The 21,619-nt window shown below is 45.1% G+C and overlaps 2 protein-coding genes across 8 annotated transcripts in view; one reads left to right on the forward strand and one right to left on the reverse strand.

Annotated features, from left to right (window-relative positions):
- LOC111254632 (uncharacterized) overlaps window positions 1-21,619 on the reverse strand; it is a 160,445-nt gene that overhangs the window by 59,516 nt on the left and 79,310 nt on the right. Inside the window, exons 1-2 of one of the 2 annotated variants that reach the window (XM_086975402.1) lie at window positions 19,933-21,256; window positions 15,632-15,729 (exon numbers count right to left, since the gene is read on the reverse strand). In XM_086975402.1, coding sequence (XP_086831528.1) covers window positions 15,632-15,729; window positions 19,933-20,020 — 186 coding nt within the window. In that variant the 5' untranslated portion in view covers window positions 20,021-21,256. Of the gene's footprint in view, window positions 1-15,631; window positions 15,730-19,932; window positions 21,257-21,619 lie in introns of those variants that run through there. The other variant, XM_086975401.1, reaches the window with a different exon arrangement.
- The window catches only part of Nckx30C (solute carrier family 24 member Nckx30C), a 129,499-nt gene that overhangs the window by 21,639 nt on the left and 86,241 nt on the right, over window positions 1-21,619 (forward strand). For 4 of the 6 annotated variants that reach the window (XR_015317475.1, XR_015317474.1, XM_086975397.1 and 1 more), the window contains exons 3-7: window positions 886-2,086; window positions 10,496-10,777; window positions 11,326-11,648; window positions 15,972-16,004; window positions 17,908-18,075. Coding sequence is in view for 4 of the 6 variants with exons in the window: in XM_086975397.1 (XP_086831523.1) it covers window positions 1,795-2,086; window positions 10,496-10,777; window positions 11,326-11,648; window positions 15,972-16,004; window positions 17,908-18,075 (1,098 nt within the window). In the remaining 2 variants the exon portion in view is untranslated. The remainder of the gene's footprint in view (window positions 1-885; window positions 2,087-10,495; window positions 10,778-11,325; window positions 11,649-15,971; window positions 16,005-17,907; window positions 18,076-21,619) is intronic. The other 2 variants (XM_086975395.1, XM_086975398.1) reach the window with 2 other exon arrangements.

The following is a 21,619-nucleotide window of genomic DNA, read 5'->3' on the forward strand; positions in this document are numbered from 1 at the left end:
TATACCATATACCACATTAAGAGAAAGGAACAGACGCAGCCGCGTCAGCAAAGTCAGCATCCAGGGCTATATACGAATAGGTAATAAACACAGGCCGGCCTATAGAAAGGACATCAGTTCTACAAAATAGAAATGGAGGTGCGCAATACAATCATCACAGGCCTACACGTTACTGAGCAGAATTTAGATGCATGTTAGGTTCATGCTCGCAGCAGCAGCAGCAGCAGCAAATGTTGACCCACATAAGGGCCTCCAGTTTCGCCAGCCAGCGAACAAGCCCGCTATCCACGCCCCGCCGAACACAATGAATGGCCCTGCTTTGCATAGCCCCCTTTGTGTCACTGCTGGGGCAAACTGGCCGATTTTGCGAGATCACTGTCGTCGTAAACGCTTTGACGCTCCTCTTCTGTCCCGAGCCCCACAGCGCTCGCTTAGCAACGCCCACAACTGCTAGCACCAGCTACGAAGCGTCCGGAACGTCAGGGAACAAGCTATCGCCTGCAGTTATGCATGCGCTAATAAGAATAAATAGAAAAAAACACAACAAACTGAGCAAAAACAAACTATAGTTTCTATCGAAGTTCTACATTTCATAAAGATGAGACTACAAGCAAATTTCAAATCTAGCCAGTATATTGTTGTCTCGCATTTATCAAATTTAAGACTCTGACCGTAAAACAACAACTTGAGTAATTGTTGTATATATAAAGTTAGTATGTACTATTATTTACTAAGCGACTTGAATCTTTTTGAAATTGTTTGATATTTATTGAGGTTTATTTCAAACAGATTAACATCACTAGCAGTCTTGGGCGGTTGATGTTTTTGAATCAGCTTTTCATAAGCTCTAACCATTTGATGTTTTTTGTTCGTTCGTTATTTCAGCCATCGTCCTTCGTTCTTATTTTGCTCGACTATCTAATATCCACCACATCAACAACAATAACAATATCAATGCTAACGATATACCGAGCAAGCATTGTATAACAACCATAATACGACACATAAAATTACCACCCAAGAAATAACCTGCTACCGGTAGGCGCACACGACCTATTACAATCGCCGGCACATTGTAACCGTCACGACAACAACGATTGTTCTTCTTCTTCTATGCCTTCAAGTTTCAGTAAAACTTCATTATCTTCTTTTTCGTTGCCCCAGTGGCATACGTGCTCACGAAAAAGTGCAAGCAGCGACCAGGCTGTGTGTGGTTACACTCAATATCGTTGGCCGTTGTTGCTGCGAAACCGTACCAGCCTGTCGTTTTAGCCCCCGTACGACACAGACACAGGGCAACCCATCTATCAGCGTCATCGTTACCATAACAATCGAGCAGCAGCAGTGACCATCGCGGCCTTTGAGGCGCCGTTCACCATCCAGTTCAATCCAACGAAAAACGACAACGAGCAGAAAAAAAAGCGCACGTAGCACAAGGAAAGCCAGCATGCGCGGCGATTACCAGTGCCACCGATACTTCTACAGTGACGATTTTGACAACAAGAGCAGCAGCAGCAGCAGCAGCAAAAGCAACGGCAACGAGAATTGTCCGTTAGCGGCAGCAGAAGCAGGTTCATCAGCGCACCGTCCTGCCGACATTGTTGTTGTTGTCGTTGTTGTTGTCTGCCAGCCTATCGCCATCAGCTAGTCGGTGTCCTTAGCAACTATCGATTCGGCCAGCGGCTTACCGACAGCGGCCGTTGCTACCTCGAGCCCGCCAAACGGATTGACCATCAGTGTCGCCGCTGGCGTACGCCACTGAATCTCCACCAGCAGCACAGTGGAACTACCGGCATGGGCCTGGTGACGCTGGAGGCGACGGCGCGGGGCGGCATCCGATGCCGGCCCCGTAAACGACTTCGCAGTCCTGTGATCTATTTGTTGAGCACCTTCCTCGTCGGCTCACTCTATTCGCTGTTCCATGGTAGTATAACCGGTGGCACGGATGGTAGCAATAATGCCGCCTCGATGATATTTCGATTTACTAGCCATGACTGCGCCCTCCACGACGGGGGCTTCCACTCGCGCAATTTACTACAACACGCCGCGACCGCTGCTACGACCCCGGCGCCGAACAAGACAAATGGTAACGATTTTTACTATTTTCATTATTTTATATTATATAACTCGTATCCTAATCGTTTATAGATACATATAAAGGGCAAAATGCCTCGTGTAGCATTACGCGTTACAAATATGCAATGTTGATATGTCGTTTGTCAGACTCGTGCGCTATCATTACTTAATTATTTTTATTTTTGATAAAACTCGCACACAAAATGAAGCGACACTAACTAAAGTGACGAATTTTACTAGAGCTTAATGTGTCATAAATTTTGTATGCAACGTTATGGAATGGTCATTGCTGCTACTGTGACTATTACGTAGGGTAATATTACTCTTGCATGTAAAATTCAAGGAAATAGAACAGCTCTGGCCTATTTGTGTGGTGTTGGTAGGTCTCAAAAATACATTTTCTAGGTTTTCGGAGCAACCACGCTGCAATGATATAATCAAAAGTGACGCCATCTCGTACTATTTTCAGAACTTTATCATCTATCCACTTGTAGTTTCATGACGCAGTAACACACAGATGGCGGGAGCGGGGGTCTCGATGGCCGAGGCTGATTTCCGAGACGGCTAGAAAAAAGAAGCCAAATATCTGTTCAAATACAAGACCAGCAGAGGTAGAATATCGAATAGACGACAGCAACAACCCCTTTTCAATGAATGAATATCGTTACCGCCGCAGGCGTTTAGGCGGGACTTTAGGATCACCTTGATATTCATTTCGTGAAACAGCTACTGCTGCAGACAAGGCTGTTGGTCTTTACTTTTCGTGTCCCCCATTCTGACAGACATTTAAAACGAAGTGATGTTGGCTTGCCCATGCGTCCCGCGAACGCCTACAGGCTATAACAAAGACCTGGGCGACGGAAGGCCACGTATACGCTGCCGCGTTCGCAGCCAGATTTTGTCCACCCTGAGTAGATGATTTGCTGTCCACTAAACCTGAACAGCGGCCGGACAGTATTTTCCGCAAAAAAAGATGATCTCTGCCACCACAGCCTGGCTGTTAGCTAGTTGTCCGCTAGAAGCCTACTTATCAGCTGACACTGAGCGACTCACTTGTTTTTGGATGTGAGTGCACACATTGGCAGCACCACGAAAAGCTGTCCTGGAATGACTGTTGAGTGTCGCTCAATTTTATGATTCGCTCTTAGCACCTGGCAGCCGTTGTCGTTTTTGCTCAATCTAGGACCTACTCCCGCCGTCGGGCCCACGCGCGTGCGTGCGTCAGACAACAAGGCTAAGGGCTTTATGGACCAGGCCGTTTAGAAGCAGCGGGCAGCCCTGGCAGTTCAGCAAAGAATTACAGTAGGTCTAACCCACGGCACGCTGCCATCTGCCATTACGGGCTTCAAGCCAAACTTGCCTTCCCTCCCGGGAACGCCGTCTCGCCTCACATTGGGTAGCTATAGCTCGTTTGAGAACGGGGTAAAACGATGAGAAAAGGGTCGCCCCCAAATAGGTGCCTGTCGTTCGAGCAGCCTGCTACCACTACTGGCCGCTGTCTGCTTCCATAAATGAGGGCCTCGGGAGGTGCGTAGATGACCAACCGTTCAGTATAGCATGGTCTGAACGAGCGGCTGCTCGCGCCGTCTTCGTCCGCTTCTAAAATAGCCCAATCTAATTTGGCTCACAATGATACCCAAGCACATTTACCCTTATTCTAGAAACTTCGATAGTATATGCAGCACTTTGCCAGTCATATATGGATACGGATATATATAATATAGGGCACGATAAGCACGTGTCCTTTTACCGATGTGGGCCTTAGCGCGCAACGTACGGTCTACCACCTACCGATTTGCTCAGATGCTTTGAGTAATGAAACCCCGATAAGGCAGTTCGCTCATCGTTCGGGAAGAAGAAGGGCAAACTGTTCGTATTTAGTATAAATGCATGCTTATATGCGTACGCATCCGAGCCCCTCCGCAGCTTTCTAGCTTTCATAGAGAAGCGACGCATAACAAATGTATACAGGTATAATGATTACAAAACAGCAGTTCTTATATATAGCTGGGAAGACAACGTGAGAGAACGCATAACACACAAAAATCACGCCTGCAAATAAAGCCTCCAGTGGGTTTATCCACTGGGGAGTGGGGGCAGCGCAAGCAGGTGCAGGAAAAACATCAATAACCATGATACTTGTGACGGCAGAAGCGGCAATACTGAAAACAACTTGAACAAATGCAAGTGATGAGGCTGCGAACCATTATATAAATGCCAATATGTATATTACCGACAATGTAGAGAAGTTTTCTGTAATGAGTTATTACCGCTGCTGCTTAGCCGTCTGGTCACTCGTTAAACTGTTTCTATTCGCTTTCTTGATTAATTTTTTTTTTCATTTTTTTCTCATGCATTTTTTTCGGAAGTGACAGCTAAACGCATACGGGATTTAATTTTGACACTAGCCGTACTCGAGTATATGTTATGCCTCATTCAGAGCCATTCATATGGCTTTTATCAGCAAGACGATACACTATGCTCATAGTAGGTAAATTTAGCGAATTTGTTTAAATGCTAGGAACAAAATTACCCGTTTGTAGCCGCAAATTGCTCGAACGATGAATGATTGCTTCAAAGATAACAGGTGCAAGTTAAAAACGTCTATTGCTAAACGACCGCAGCACCAGGAAGATAAGGTTTTTTTTTTCTTTTTTTAACAAATGTTGCTATGGGTCGCTAAATCATAGTACTATTATTATTAATTTGTTTTGTCCACAGCTGTCTGCTCTTTCGAAACACAAAACGAATTATTATATGTATCTGGGAAAATTTTCTTTCTACCAAAAATCGCATAATTTACTCTAAAAAAAGGTATCAAAATGTGTTCGTGTACGCAATACATCGAGTGTGATGGTACTATAAAGTAAACAATGAAATTATACAGGATCCTATAAGTTGGTACGATATAATGTAAGGTTATAAGTGTAATAACATTCAATTCATTATGATTACTTTACGTCTGACCTCATACCGGAAAGGACCACGCTGACTGTACGAAATACAAGGAACCCCTTTTTCCTTATTGCATGCTACCTCGATCCTCAACTATGTACGCGAAAAATGACAGCCGTTCTAGGAAAATGCTAAAACAAACATTTTCAGCACAGAGGCGGCTTTATTGAACGAAGCGTCAATAAACAGGCTTGATTTTTGGGTCAATCCAGCGGGGTGATGTCGATGTTGATGGCCTGTTATTGGTCAGCACTTCACGCAAACATCTTACGTCCACGCAAACATTACGTAGCATTTATTAGTGTTACAATTAAACTAAGCCAGCAACCTCCACTATGTATTCAGTTAGTCATCTTGTGCTTAGAGTTATTACGCATTATACAATTGAACTGTGTTACGTTCTGTTAAAGTAATACTATTAATTATTAAGTAAAATTGACCTCATTTTGCCACGTACGGAGCACAATATATATTTTTTTGTACCTACACAGAAATGTGTACCCCACCATATCTAGATTTTTCCAGTATGTGCGGCTAATTTGTATTACTGGTATATAGTATTGCCGCGGTAGTAATGGTGATGACATATAAAACACTTCGCCTCGCACGCATCCGTCTTACGAAGTTCAGAAATGCTACGTCGTGTTGAAACGCTCCTAAATCGCTCGCCACCTATATACTTCGTTTTTGATAGGCCCCAGATTTCCAATTCCCCTGAACTTGTCACAGTTCTGCTTACTCAAAAAACTAATTGTCAAATTTGATACCGTCATCCCTTTGGTCATATGAGAATCACCGTAAATGTCCAGCTTTATAATTGGCTACTCGTATATGACGTGTCTGAGCTTCGAGGGCGGACTGGGCTTGCAAGCTGACAGCCATAGCGTAGAGATGAACAGACATACGACGAAAATTGCTAAGTTGTGCAAATGGCATGGGGTAGCTTCCTAACTGCTGTTGTAGAGTGACATATAATCATTGGTACCGCAGCGTTCGAGTGCGTTTTGCGGGTGGATCGTCCCTTGCCAAGGAAAGGCCCTCCGTAAGATATAGCTCGCCTTCTATGCCGGCCAGCTGGGCAGTGACGCCTATGTTGAAGCTAATGCTAGAAAAAGCCATATATCTAGTCCATCTTCGTTTGGTTGTCAAGAGAACAGAGAAAGGGTTCCGTTGCCGTGTGAATCCAGCTTTCTCGATGGTCAATCTTTAAGGGATCGACCGTTACACGACCGTCTCTTTCTATTCGAGCTTTAACTCTGGAGCTGCTGAGAACGTTTTTAGTCAACTTTCCGCGTCAAACGGCGGCAAACTTTTGTGATCCTATTGTTGCTATGGAAACTACTAGCGTCGTCGTCATGCACTGCTTCGGCGCAGGACAGACGGCACGTTGAGGCCACCAAATCAGGCCTGACAACAAAGCTGGGTTTCAGCTTCAGCCACGGCCGGCTTTCAACATGTTCGAAAGTTCAAAGGCACCAGTGCGGTGTTCACACGGGCGCCGTACCGCGAAGAAGAAGCAGTACGCGTACAACTGACTCTACGACCATTTAGCCGCATCGTCCTTTCCGCGGCGGATTTCTGGTTGTACAGAACTTCTTTTTTAATCACAACATAGCGTTCGAAGGTACCTATATTGTGTCCGTATAGATTTAGTCAACTACATATTTCATATAAAATTGTAGCAATTTCTTCACATATTTTTAAGAATACTTATCCTTTCCTTTCGTGAGCATTCATTATGCCCGCCTACACAGCAGTCCGGTACATGAGATATTTAGGGATCGTTGTGCTATCGGCTCGTCCTGTACGAACGACGTTGCGGAAAGAACTCCCTGTCTGTGTAGTTTGCTTCTGTATATATTTATATATAAATCCCTGCGTGCGCTGTGCCAGCAAACAGGACCTTTGGCATACGGCTCGAAAGCCACCCGCTGAGGGCTTCGATCCGGGCCGGTGTTTTTCAGTTTGCCTATCTGGAGGCAAGAGGTGCAATGCTGCCGTCGGCAATGTGGGTCTAACTAGCCAGCATATGGGCCATCTGTAGCCCTTGATTGGGAAACTTTCAGCCATGCATCTAAGTTTGACTTACTGGTCTGCGAGGTAATTTTGCCCAAAACTTTTTTGTTGCTGAAGTCGCTCCTACGGTGCCTTGACTAGTCGCTTAAAAGTTGGCGGTATCGTGTTAAGTTGTCTTCATCTTCATGCTTGTCTATCTACGGGTGAGACATAACTCTTAGCTCTGCATAGCTAAAACATCAGCTGCAAACTCGACTGGTACTCGGGTACTATTACTACATGTGCATCATACGTTTGCTGATACTTGCTTACTGGCAATGATTGGTTCGAAGACTGATTACTCCGCAGTACTTTAGTTGTCCTGCTTTGCTCCACTTAACCCAGCGAAATCTAGTTCCATCAGTGTATTTTCAATTAGCCACAGTTATCCGTGGATCGCTGTCCACCACGGTCCCCTCCCTGTATTCCTAACGCCCGCGAACGAATCGTTAGGAGACCTGTATGGTGGACGCAATGGCCTCTCACGATTTCATAATCGTTTTCTGTCCGATAGCGGTGGCAATGGCAGCAGCAGCAATCTATGCTTATCACTACGTGCGTCATTGACGTTGGTCTTTGTTCACGTACACAGTACCCTACTATAGATGTTCTAATAAGAACTTTTGCCTCATTAATGATGCCAGCCGGCCGCTAGCAGCAAATGCAGCTGTCATAAGGCGCGATGGTTGTATTGAACAGGTCCATTTATTGGCTGGGTAGAAAACTTGGCAGATTGGAGGACTGCTTACGACCGCGGTGCGTGGTAAAATCTGTCGTCAATATCTTTATTTGCTAGGCCCACCTGGTTGGATAAGGTTGTGAACCCGGAGCAGTCCAGCGAAGTTAAAATCGTCGTTTTCGCCAGTAACTTCGATATTGATCAGAGAATCAGCAGCGGTGCGCCATACCACTGACGCTACCGGCTAAACTCAAGGTGCTAGACAATAATATCTTGATAAATGTATCGTGCAAGCAAGACATCGTTGGTTTACATTGGTTGATTCGGTTTAGGAGTTGTCTGTAGGACCAGTTTGTTTATCTATGTTACGAACGTAAACGAGATTTCAAAAGTATATGTCTTTTCGTTGTCAATTTAAGTATTGACTAACTCTAAAAAAGTCATATTTATGGATTATAGTAACCAAGATGGGCCAGCAACTAACTTCAGATAAGATGACGCGATGCGCTTACCACGGAAAACGAGAAATTGGGTAAAACAAGTGACTGGATATCGCAAGCGGGTCTGAGAGGGCAATATGAGTCAAATCAGTTCCATGTAATTCTCGTTTATCTCACTGATCTTTTTTAGACGGTAGTGAAATGCATTGAGGTTTGAATAACAAAGAGACCCTGGGGTCCCGCTTTCGGAACGGGGGACTTATTTGTCATTGATGTTGTTTATGCGCATATCGATTCGCGTCCGCCTCATTCACCGGTCCTCCGCTGGTTACTTAGTATCCGATTGGATTTCTCTACTATTATATGTTGGTTATGGTAGCTAGCTAGAGCGTGTTCCGCGGTCAATGGGCAGCAGATAAAGATAGAGAAAAAAGGAAACCGGAGTCCTTATTTTAAAAAGGACTGGCTCTCGTCGATCCCTCATGTATAGTAATGGCAAGGACTGAAACCACTACGTGAAACTACAAATTGCTTCACTTGAAACAGTTAAGTGACACTAAGAGCCAAGGCCGATCCTGGTAATTCTACCATCATTAAGCTTCGACCCCATATCGGGGCGAGTGGACAGCTTGACTAGTTGGCGGGTGGTCAGCAAGCATTCGCTTTTCTCTAGGACCCTCTATGTTTCGAGTGCTACGTCCGGTATCGCCGTTAGGCGTAATTCCATCAAAAAGAGGGCTGACTGGTTCCCAGCACGAAACGAAATGTGCCTACGCCTTGGTTCGTACCTTCCTATGGTAGTCAGCCGACTAGATTGACTGGCATACTGCACCGGTGCTGGAGCTACCGCCTAACTTGTTTCTATTGATGTCCTTCTGTCCGATTGAACTATCACCAGTACCAAGTCCCTACTTCATGCCCCCGGCTTCTGCGTGTTTCCGCGACACACTATTACCTTTCAGTAACGTCGCTCGCTCATCTTTTTCTATTCTCATCTAGTGTCATTTAACAACAGCAGTCAACGCGGACGTAGGCCCTCGACGATTTATCGCCGGCATTCCAGTGCCACAGGCTCTATGGCCAACAGTTTATTACAACGTTTCAAGGCTATTCTCGTCCCGTTCTCGCATGTTAATGTACATGGTACAAAAGTAGCAGCTATCTCTACCTGTTCTTTAGCATTTGATACGCAGAGATCGTCTGGTCCTACGTCATTCGCCTTACCGCAACTGTCACTATGATGACGACGACGACAGAGATAACCATAGTGATGACCATCAGTGGCGCTATAACCATATCTATGGCCCTGGCGCTGTGGTCACAGGCACAAAGCTTCAATGTACAGGTCTCGTTGGGTACAATAGCTACTGCGAATTAAAGTGCGTCCCTATTTGCCTGCGCTACCTATTTCCAATTTAGCATATTTTTCTCTTTCGTTTCAAATAAATGCTTCTGATCGATATTTCCGGTACAAACTACCTCACGACCATTTGCCACAGCTAGCCTTAGTATGTTCGTTTCTGTAGAAAACAGTTGAAAAAGTGCGTCGTTGGCCACCATCGCTGCGTTTGCGTGTTATTGCAGATCGGCGGCGATGCCGATAGCAGTTCTATTTTCTTTCGTAGGTAGGAAAACGCTGCTAGCCAGCAGCGCGTCTGTCGGGCGACATAGCAGGTCCAACTAACCAATTAGAGTAGTCACTGGCCCCTGTTCATGCCAAGTACCGTTGGCGAACCGCTTCGTGACAAGGAAAAGTCAGCTTGCGCTATTGCGATAAGCGACGTAACGCAAGCATCAGGGACACTGGCAGTAGGAGGAGGGGTTCAAGCAAGAAAAGCTATAAAGATAGTTGTAGACATTAACTAACGGGCTGTTCTTATTGTTGTTGTCGTTCGTTTCCTCCCCTTATAATTTTACCCGTTCTATGCTTTTCCCCTGCTGCTGCTGCTGCTTTGGTTTCTTGTTCGTATGGTCTTTTTCGTCTCGTTACCGGCGGCGTCACTGTCGTTACTGCTGCCTATGCCTGGGATACAATCGTGGCCTTCGCGTTGGGTGGGATCATGCGGTCTTTTTCGCCTGGGAAATCATGGTCCTGGTTTCGCACTGCATCGCCGCCCCGATATGAAATTACGTATCCATCAACATGCGTCATATTGTATCCGCGCTGTGACATGACGCCGCCGAACGTATCAACATACGAACCCATAAACACTTGGCCGTACTGCATTCGTTTTCACTACGGCATCAATCGTCAATGATCGCGTAACAATGGGACTAATATCAACAACAGCAGCAGAACATCCGAGCGGTTCAGCACAATTTCCTGCAGATTTGTTTTCGGTTACAGAGCGGCGTCAAGGAGCTGTGATATTACACATCACGGGTCTTGTTTATATGTTCGTAGCGCTAGCGATTGTCTGTGATGAATTCTTTATTCCCGCACTCGACGTTATAACCGAGAAGCTTGCCATCTCGGAAGACGTGGCGGGAGCAACATTTATGGCAGCGGGCGGGTCAGCGCCCGAGCTCTTCACTAGCGTCATCGGCGTATTCATCTCCTTCGATGACGTAGGTAAGTAACAACTAAGCGAGCGGGTAATACCCGACACGCCTCACTAGGCCAAGCACAAAGAGCAAGTGAGCACTATAATGCATACTAGCGGTAATAATGTCACGTGGAAGGCACAGGGCAAAAAAAGAGGCTAAGTACGTAGTCGTTGTTCCTTACTCGAATATCAGTATTCAACGATACCTTTGTCGGCATTTGCATTAATTTGGCTTAATAATATCCTGGCTACGTAATCTACATTTCGATGAGAATCATAGAATTTGTAGGACAAAATACGATTAGAGGGTAGTGAGAGGAAAAGTTCAGTTTATTAAGTTGGCTACGCACGTCGTTAGGAAATCAACACTGGATGATATATTCAGAAAAAGGTTATCCTTTAGCACTTTTGATTCTAACGACGACTTTACGGCATACTATTTCCTTATTTAACAGAGGATTACGGTAGGAAGTCAAAACGACTACGCATGTATATAGAGAATGTGTAAAATGTAGAACAATCGCGATATGTTTTTGAATGGGGATTTTGCATAATTAAATTGGCCTTATTGCAGGAATTGGTACGATCGTAGGATCTGCCGTCTTCAATATCCTGTTTGTGATCTCGATGTGCGCCATCTTCTCAAAGAGCGTCCTCCAACTGACGTGGTGGCCACTCTTCCGTGACGTGTCCTTCTATTCCATCATACTCATCATACTTATCGTGTTCTTCCGGGACAACGTCATTCATTGGTGGGAAGCGCTCATACTGCTATCATGTTATGCCGCCTACGTGACCTTCATGAAGTACAATGCCAACGTCGAGAAGTTTGTCAAGAAGTTCACGAACCGAAACAAAGTAACGCGTGTGGGCAGCACGGATCAACTCATGCCTCAGGTGAGATACCACTGTCCGCAACAGGAAAATGCATATATATCATTTTGCAGTTCCTATATTAGGCAAACTCGATAACTTGCCGAGCTCCATTCAAGAGACTTCAACGACTCGAAACATTTTGGCACATTATTATAATATATCACTTTTTTTTTCTGAATCTTATAAACGTGCAATATTATACGACTGAACTTCTGTGGTAGGTAGATTGAAATGTACTACATAGACATTATTTCGTCAAAGTATTATGTTATAAGAGAAATGTTCTTTTTAATTTATTATAATATCCACATCTATGTAAATGGTGTGGACGTAAGCACATTTGAGCAACATTTGTACTGGTACCTAATCTCAGCATCCCGGTGCCCCTTAACCTAATGTGTCTGTTGATCTCGGAGCCTCTCGGCCAGCATGAACCGACTCACGGGTACGGGTCAGCCCCGGACGCTTTTAGATGATATGACTGACGTACAGTCAGAATTTGCAAGCGCATACTTTTAGCAAATCGTTGTAACACTGCACTATTGCATTTCTACCGTGTTTGATCAGTTTCGGTTTGTTCGAGTCTCTGAACTTTCTTTTTCGCGCTGAACCATGGACCCACTTCTAAGTGAGTACTCTAGCATCTTTACGGCGCCCACTTGCTCAAGAGAGACAAGCCGAGCTCAGGCAGACTCAAGCAACTCTAGGACGCCGTCCACGACTCGAACCCGAGTCGTTTGACGAACTTAGTGCTACGTGAATTCGAGACTAATTGCTATTACCAACCATTAGCAGTTTCGCATATTTCGTACATACTTATAGTAGTCAGCTAATTCTGCATGGGCCTTAGAAGCCTGATGCAGCGCAAAGATGATGCGTGTAGTCTGCTGGAGATGACAACAAATCGTACTCGCATAACGCCGCCACTATCGGCACCGCTACTACAAAGCATTTCTGCCTCCCCCAGTATATCAGTGCCTTTAGCTAGTACACGTTCTAAATAACCATCTGTGTGAGTGTGTGTTTGCTTTATACTAGCCAATTAATAGTGATAGTAGGAAACTAAAAGGGCATTCTTGGCGTCCGGCGTAGGCAACGCTCACTAGCCCTTATTGCCGAGGTGGTCCCGCCGATGATCCGGCCTTCGTCCAGTTCGTTCACTGTGCATCGCTCCGCCATATGTACAGATGAGATCATTGATTTGAATTTCGTTTTTTAGCTGACTCGTCCAAATGAAGTGATTAGTCGCATATAAATACGATTACGTTTAGTGTATATGAATAACATGTACCACGAGTACTCTTCATGTAGATAAATATTACATTTACATAAATGATACTATTGGGCATATTTATACATAATTTTCTATATCTACATGTAAACTGCTGTCGTATGTGATGGCTTAACGACACTTCTGTGTGTGTGTGTATATATATATATATACACTTGTACAGAGAATCCTTACGACCGCTAGTACTTTCGAAGCCTCTTGAGCGCACTTTTTGACGCTTTCCTTGATCTGACCTCAATAGCTACCTTTCGATTTTTTCCAACCCTTGTTATAGTTCATGATCTCTTAGGCTATATCATATCTATTACTCAGATTGGTAGCGTTACTACTGGGGTTGCCATTTGAAGGCAGCAATTTTGGTGTCAGGCAATGTTTCACGGGCCAACCGGCCGCAGAAGGCTTCGGGTCTCAGATCTTGCCGTAGTCATGAGAGCTCACAATTCAGTTGCTTTGTTCTGGGTAGCTGTAGAATAGATGATGAGTTTGGAGAGTGAACTTTAGCCGGATCTGGATTGGCCACAGTTATGAAGAAGGCTGGACGTGATACCAGATCGGACCAAGCGGATCAATGATGTTTCATCTCAATAATCCGTTCTACCATTCAGGGTTAACCCTCACGCGCATAGGGTTCATCGGTCGGAACCTAACAAACTCGCCGATGCTGAACCTTCAATGGATTGCAATAGCTCTGCTTCGTCAGGCAGTTGATTTTGTGAGCTTCCCCTTTTACTCTGCGTCTCTCTTTGCAAAAGCAACGAATTCGTCGTTTGAGACGACAAAGGTTTCCTATTTGCGGCCGCTAGTCAGCTTTTGAGTCCGACAGCTAGCAATCTATGCAGCGGGTCCATTAGGTTATTGCCGGTATTCGATGAATTGTTCCTATCGTAATGCCTGCTACTCTTTAGATTATGCCACTAACGTTCACCAGAGTTCGCGATTCTATTCCTAACACTCAATTTGTTGAATATTTTTTAACGTGTGGGACTATAGAATGTGTAGCGTTGTCGCATCGAGCCAGAATTATTCTTTGGAACCCAGCCAGATCTCAACCCAGATGAAGTCGCTCTATCGGTATCGTGTCCCTTAATCGCTGTCGACTTGTTCCCAAACCCATCAAAGCATGCTGCACTCTCGACGACCTTCACGAAAGACCTTTTTTATTCCGTTAGACATCATCAATTGTAAAGGATACACCATTTATTGTACGCAATTTTCCTCGTCCTTATTGTTGTGCTTTAGTCTGCCGTGCATTTGCTGCAGGTGATTCCAGGGAAGCAATACGGATTTCATCTACTACTAGCACCGCTCTATTGACATCGCGACGTTCTAGTGTCTCCTAGGCCCGTCCCATATTTGCCGTCACTAGTTGAACGAAAAAAGCCTCGCGTAAAGCTTAACCCCTGATGGGTGTATGGTCTTTCTACTGCTCCTGCTGCCCGTCATCCGACTTCTCCATATCATGGCCATCTGCTAAGCTTCGTTCTAACTTTTTCTGGATCCGAAACGGCCTTCTGTTACTAATCTTTCTGACTATGGGTATCTGGCTTCTATTTTGCGGTGTCGACATAGTTAGTTAATTTTTGGGATATCTGTCCGGCACATGTGGCCACTCCTGTTCATCATTTTTGCGTCACTGCCCCGCAAGTGTCCCGCACCATCGAAGATGTCGTCGTGGCCGGGCCAGCACAACGAGACAAGCAAGCAGCCGCCAGCAAGGGGAAAGGCAAGCCTCATCGCATTCACCATTCAGTTTTTACTGGCCGTCTTTAACAGCCACAAAATAGCAACGCCGATAAAGGCAGACATTTTGTTTCTATCGTTTTAGTTCTATTCGTCTGTAAATTTTTTCAACTTTTCCCCCGGCACTACCTCAGCCTTAACCCGCACTTTTTTCCCATATTTCCATTATTTTAATGCTTTTATGGTACCATCGGCAGCAGTTTTTAGGAAACTCCAGAAAGTTTATTGCCTTTATCCGTGTACACTGTTCCCAGCGGTATTCCCCAACATGGCAGTACTCTCCTATCCGAAAGCCAGTAGCGCACTTCCGTGGTGGTATAGTCTGGAAACCACCAAAATCGAAACTGAAGCCGTCGTCCTTGGAAGAGTAAAGCCCCCCTGGAGGAGGGAGAGAGAGAACTTCAGGATAAAGCTTCAGAAAACTAGTAGAGGTATCCACTCTAAAAAGCCCTGCTAGTGTTCTGATATAGATTCACACGCAAACAACTCATAAGCCAGAAAGCTGCTCGCCGAAGTAACAGAAGATGTGGTAAATCGTGAGCCTCGCTTAAATGGAAGTCAACGGCTGGAAAACGGCACTGTATACTACATTTACTGTTAATCTCCTGCTACGCCAGTGAAAAAACAACGAATGCTAAAGCAAGCGATATATTCTCCGTGCACGACGACGACGATGGCAATGAAGCGGAAGAGAAGATGTACGACCGATCCACAGAAGAAGCAGAAGCCGGAACGAGCGGCTCGCACCAGCAGCGACGATGACCACGACGACGGCGAAAACTTATTCATCTGGTGTCTTCCCTTGGCGTCACATTGTGATCATTCGCGATATGAATCTGTGCGCTTTACTTCGCCGTTATCGTTCTATCTACTGTACTCCCCTCTATGCGTTATCTATGTAACTTCATCTGCCTCGATTGGCCTCCCCCCAGCCGCCGCCGCCTCGTCCTCATTCCCTCACCTTCTCCCTTACCTCCCTTTCTGTCTGAGATGTTGCCCTCTTGTCGATATGTCGCCGCTCGTCCGTTCGCTCAGTCACTTTCGATAACTGTCGTTCTGATGCACGTTTACCTATGTCACGTTGACAGGGTAGAAATAAAATGAAATTACATTTATTATTAATAGAAACTTGATGTACTCTAATCTCTGTGCTCATGACCTATAGCGTATTCTACCCTAATGGGTAGCTGTAACAGTGTCTCAAAAGCAGCTTATCCATAACGTACTGATTTATGTATTCCCATTGTAGAATACATACAGAGTTATGTTCGGCAGGATAGCCTAAGGTTTGTTGTTACCCCCGCTTTTTTCAGATAGTAAAACCCGTTGATCAAAGCACAGCAAAGGTTGGTTCTCCTTAGAGGACGGTCTAGAGCTATTCTGTCTATTTGTATATTATCTATCTGTTTACCTATCTATCTATCGCTGTCTCTATTGTATGCTGTATTGTTATTGTTGTCGATAATGATGACAATGAGGATGATGTAATGATGATTGTATCGTACCAAACTGCACCGATCCACACCCGTAGTCGATTGTGTCTGTCCACTGGCCCACCAATTTTCTCCCCGCTCCCCCTATAATCCTGTGAGCATTATCCTGAATCCCTACTGACCTCGATACTGTCTCGTTCCATTGCCTAGTAATCTACCTGTGCTGTCCAGAGTCAGTTTTTAACTGCTATCACCAGCCACCGCTCAGATAATTAATCGACTGCCACACACGCAGTCAGGTAACCATTGTTCCATAATAACAGTCTCTGAATATTTAAACGTATCCGCAGTTTTTATGCCGCACGTCGTAGGGCGTATAATCGACACATAACTATACATAAGTATATCAAAGATGTTCGCAACGAGCTTGCGCTAAAGCTTAAACAGATCATTTAGACATTTGAAGTAAGCTAAGCTGAAACACCTCTAAAGCAGCAACAGCAGTTGTATGTTTTCTACCGTTATTGTTTCCATACTTCTCTATTTGCTAATTCTTCTGTTTGGGTGTACACGTCTCTTTTCATTGCATCACGAAAATCTGCGAGCGTACAAAAATCCTAGCCCTTGTCACCAATCCGGTGTTCAGGATGTTTTAGATTAGGAGCACCGTCGCCATTTACGGTTTTGCCTTTTGTGATAGCATAGACACCAGCTCAGAACACTCCTCGTCCCTGTTGTACCTACAGTCTACAAACCTATTCGGTGGTGGGCAACGAGCTATATATACAACGAGACACGTCGAAAACGGTGGTTACAAAACGGGCAAACGTAGACGGCTGGTACGATTCACACGTAGCTGTTACCAATAAAAATAGAGACTGATAGACGCTCATTTCTCTCAGAAACCTCATCCACAAAGATAAACTAAAGAGATATTAAAGTAAATAAGATTTACATAAAAAATGTTTCGATTCTCAGTAGGAGATGCTGAAAAAGTATGTCATACGAAGTTGCCTAATTAAACAGCCTTCCAAACCACCTGAACAGCGACTACCGCCCACAGAGAATCGTTGACTGATCCTGTAGCTCTTTCTAAATAAAGTGATCAACTACTATAACCGCTACTGCAATTAGTACTGTCGGGAAACAAATCGGCTCTGCCAAATGAGACGATAATAACAAATTTCCTCTTCTCCCCGAGAGAATACTGCCCTGATCCAACGACTCGTTTTGATTGCAAGTAGTTTGCTACTAGCTGCATCATAATTTCCTACAATCACCGGCGACGCGGTGCGGATCTCGTCGCGTCGATGGAAGACGAGCGAAGGCAATGTGCCAGTGAATCTAGAAGCTCTTCCTTTGCAAGGGAACGCAAGGCCCTATTGATCGTTGTAGGCACCTCGCAGCTTGATCGGTTTGCCTCGCCCACGCGTAGTTTCTCAGTCAGCTGTCCATCTTGCAATATACTTTACATCACATTAGACCACTATCTGCTCTATACATCACGCTACGAGGACACGAGAGTGGCTGCCGGTGCATTGATGCTGTCAAAACTCTGCCCTCTTCCTGACATCATTGTTCATTGCGGGCCTCTTACCCAAGTAAGTTTTGAGGCCAGGCCAGTAATGAGTGTGACTTTCCTAGTTTCCTGGTAGTGCTACTGGCAACAATGAGCAATGACCAGGTTAGTTGGGTAAGTTCGATCGTCAGCACATCGATGCACATTTTGCCGTCCGTCTCGTAATCTTTGTAGAGGTGTGGTGCAAAAATTGTGCTTTATCAAAAAGGGTTTGGTACATAGATATTTCCACTGCAGGGGGAACAGAGAAAGCACTCTACGGCGACGGAGCTGCGCAACCTGCGTACTCTTCAAGGGGTGGCCCTCGGCGAGAACGCGGCTACTGCCGACGCGTCGGTCGACGCCGAAGCCGAGCTGAAGGCCACCGAAGTTGACAGAGATGTTGAGAGAGGGAGACTTTCGCCGGTGAGTTTTAAAACAAAAAGCGTGCCACTAAGCAGAAACAAATTGTAGGCACAACATTTTGCGAACTGACATTTTATAAGTGTCATAGTCAATTGTTTTCTGTTCTCTTCGAACTCCCTGCGTTCTAGCTAATCTATCTGATTCGGATACAGCGCACCTGTTGCCTCTTTCCGCCTTTATATCTCTCTAGCCCTATTTGTTCCATAGTCACATTCCTCGTTTCGTTAGCTTAGCGATGGGGCGATGTCGTTTGGCGGGGGTACAAGCGGACGATGAAAAACTTCGTTATTGGTTACTGCTCTCGTGGAACTTTTACCCTTATGGCTAAATGTCAACTAATATCTAATCGTAAAGACAACTACATGCCCTAAAACGTATGTCATTTGTTCGATCTGTATGTATATAAATACGTATCTATGCTAACTGTAAGATACGGTTAGCGTGTGATAGCTGATAATTGATTCTCTTTCGCTGTTTTTGAAATTAGCCCTCGTTGATAGAAAAGTACGCTGATGTCCACATTCGATTCACAGTCGGTGAGGTGTCAACCTGTCAGTTTATATCAGTATCCCCGGCAACTACTTAACTATAAGTCTTTGTTACACATTGGTTCTGCAAAGATCTGCCTAACTCCTCGACTTGCACCGCCAAGCTATATGACTGTATCGTGCCGTTTCTCCAGGCGTCGGTGGGATAGCCTTCGAACAATTCATTATAATATCACTTAATATTTTTCGTTTGCGTTTCGTAGCTTGTTCCTTCGTTTTTAGTGACCCACTCCCTCTTCCCACAAAATACATACACCCACACGCACATGTGTCGCCACGCTCATGTGCCGAGTGAATTCTTTCTCTATCTAACGGCATAGCTAATGCAATATGGCAGGGATGTCCAACGAGGTTGTATAATGCGTTTCGCCGGTATAGTAACTGAGCAAATCAATAAATAATAGTAACTCGGGCGCCTCGAAGTGACATGAACTATTCAACATGTTTCGAATGGTTGTTTTTTAACAACAGGTAGAATATTATTTCCATACTACATGCAAATTGAATCGCTTCAATCGAGTCTTCTGCTCTTATGTTCTGTAGCAGAATATACGCCCGATTGGTGGTCGGGTCTGTGATGGATCTGGAACAGGGTGGAAACATGGGTACTAGCATACGCTTTTCATGGCTAACTACCCATCAAGGAACGCTACTACAGTTTTGCCGATGACCAGATCGGAAAACAGACCATTTATGCGGATGCTCCGGCGTACTTGAGATATTGTTCGTGATACACAAGCCTATATGAGATTATGATAATGATGACAACAATACAATGACAAAAACATCATCAGACATTCTTACCGATTGCTCTTATCCACATATAAAGCAGATACACACAGACACACGGTTGAGTAAGTCTAGCCGAACGGTCCCTGACATTCCCTGTTTTCTAACTACGTAACGCTCGGACTGGCCTAGCAAGCGTACCTAGGTAACCTACTGTCCCGGACGGCCCAGGGAATCGCCACATTAGGCTCAAGTGCGAATGGAGCTGAGAGTGAGTAGCCCCTATTATACTGGCATCCCTAAGGCACTCAAAAGATCACGCAAACGCAAATACAAATACATATACAATCAGTTACTAGTGCAGCGAGGGAGGCCGTTAGACCTCGCATGCATGGGAGTTGCAGTGGCATACACCCGCATTCATTGTAAAGTTACGGAATTCAGTAGAGGCTTGAAAAGAAGGAGTTAAGCCCAAACCCCAAGGGGCAGGAGCCTGAAAGCCTTACGCGATAGGCCTTCGAGGCGCTTCTGTTTGGAGAAGGCTTGAACTTTGGCAAGAAGAACAACGAAGTACTGGCACCTTGGCCGATGGAGTCCACGTGATTACGTTGTCTGGTACACATACATCCGGACAGATAGAAGCACGCACAGACCTTGTATAGCATCATATGCACACAGCGGATACCGATGCTTCGGAAACCGTCGAGGTTCGCGAGACGCCCGTGTTAGCCACCATTCGCTTGCAATCTGCGCTAGCCTTTTGTGCAAATTAACCGCTTTCTTAAGGAATAGTAGTAAGGTGAGTTAAACGAGGCCTTGGCTCACTGACCAACTAGAATATTGAGCCTGGTGTTATTGGGATGGCTGGTTGTGTTCCCACCCTCTACTGTCCGCAGCCACTAGGGAGCGCTAACGTCCTCATGACTGTCTCTTGCTATCGCCGCTAGCACAGCTCGGTTACCTATTCCGGCCTTGGGCCTTTCCTTCTCATTTAAGTGTTCAGAGAGGAACAACACCGCACACACACATACACACGTTGACAGCCTTTTAAACAGATAAAGGCACACTTACACAGCTACCGTAGATATATAGCGTTACTTTAGAAATCTGTCATGGCGTAGCTAGTTATTGCTTGACAATCCATACGGCAGCAGCAGCGGTTAGCTGAACAGCAGAAAGCTCTAGCCTTAAAGCACGCGCAACGGCTGTTCACAGCTATTCCGTGTTTCTCGCTTTGTTTTCCTGTCTGTTCTTTTCTTGCCCTTAGCTCCGCCCTATCTTATTACAGGCTGCCACAGTGGTTACAATCGCAGCAGTTTATTTTAGGGATCCGCTATGGTTCGAGCTGTGCGTCTATGCCGTCCGTATTGGCAGTACCGGTTAACATGTCGATGCTAGAGCTACTATCAGCTTTTTCGCTTCGGCCTCTGTGGGGTGCTGCCATCCGCTGCTACTTCTGCCTTTGGCGCTCCATCTGTGCAGATGCCTGAGCGGCAGTGTTTTAACTTCATCTGTCATTTGGAACGAGGAAAATATGGAAGCATGGCGGCTGAAACATACGTCGACCCAGCAATTTTGCTCCAGCGACTTAAGCGACGGCGACAACAACGACGACGACGACGACCACGACCACGACCACGACGACAACGACAACAACAACGACAACAACAACAAGGACAGCAAGGAAAAAAGGCAAAGGGAACTAGAGAGAACAATGGTGACGGCGATGACAGCACCAGCCAGTTTATCTCTATTTGACTACTACGACAATTAGAAATAATAATAGTAGTAGTAATAATTTCGTATTTAAAAATGTTTAGGCATTCGCCCGCCGTCAGAGGTCGCTCAGTCACGATTTAATCTAAATCTCACTGAGTTTCTTAGCCACATTGAGAGTAATCAGAAAACGAAAGAAGATGGCGGAGGTGATAATATGATTTGCTTATAATGGCAGCCGATTAAATATCTAAAGATGGAGGAAAAAATGACGGTTTTTAACCTCATAGTTCGTCAGAACTGAACTTCCTGTATTCAGTGTACAATATACAATTAGCCTGAATATATGCGGGATCAAAAATTAGGAGCCATCTTGTTTGTGCGCATAAAGGCAATGAATGTGAGCTCTATAGACGTTTAACGCATTGTAAACATGAGAAAAATCCCAGGGCAAATTTCTTGCTTCGGCCATTGGTCCGTTTGCATCTTCTGGTATATGCTTTATCGAACATATTAAATGTCTAGTGGTGTTTCGTAAGTTCTATGTCATA

This window comes from Varroa destructor, unplaced genomic scaffold, assembly GCF_002443255.2.
Source record: "Varroa destructor unplaced genomic scaffold, Vdes_3.0 BEIS01000007.1, whole genome shotgun sequence".
NCBI classification, from domain to species: domain Eukaryota; kingdom Metazoa; phylum Arthropoda; class Arachnida; order Mesostigmata; family Varroidae; genus Varroa; species Varroa destructor.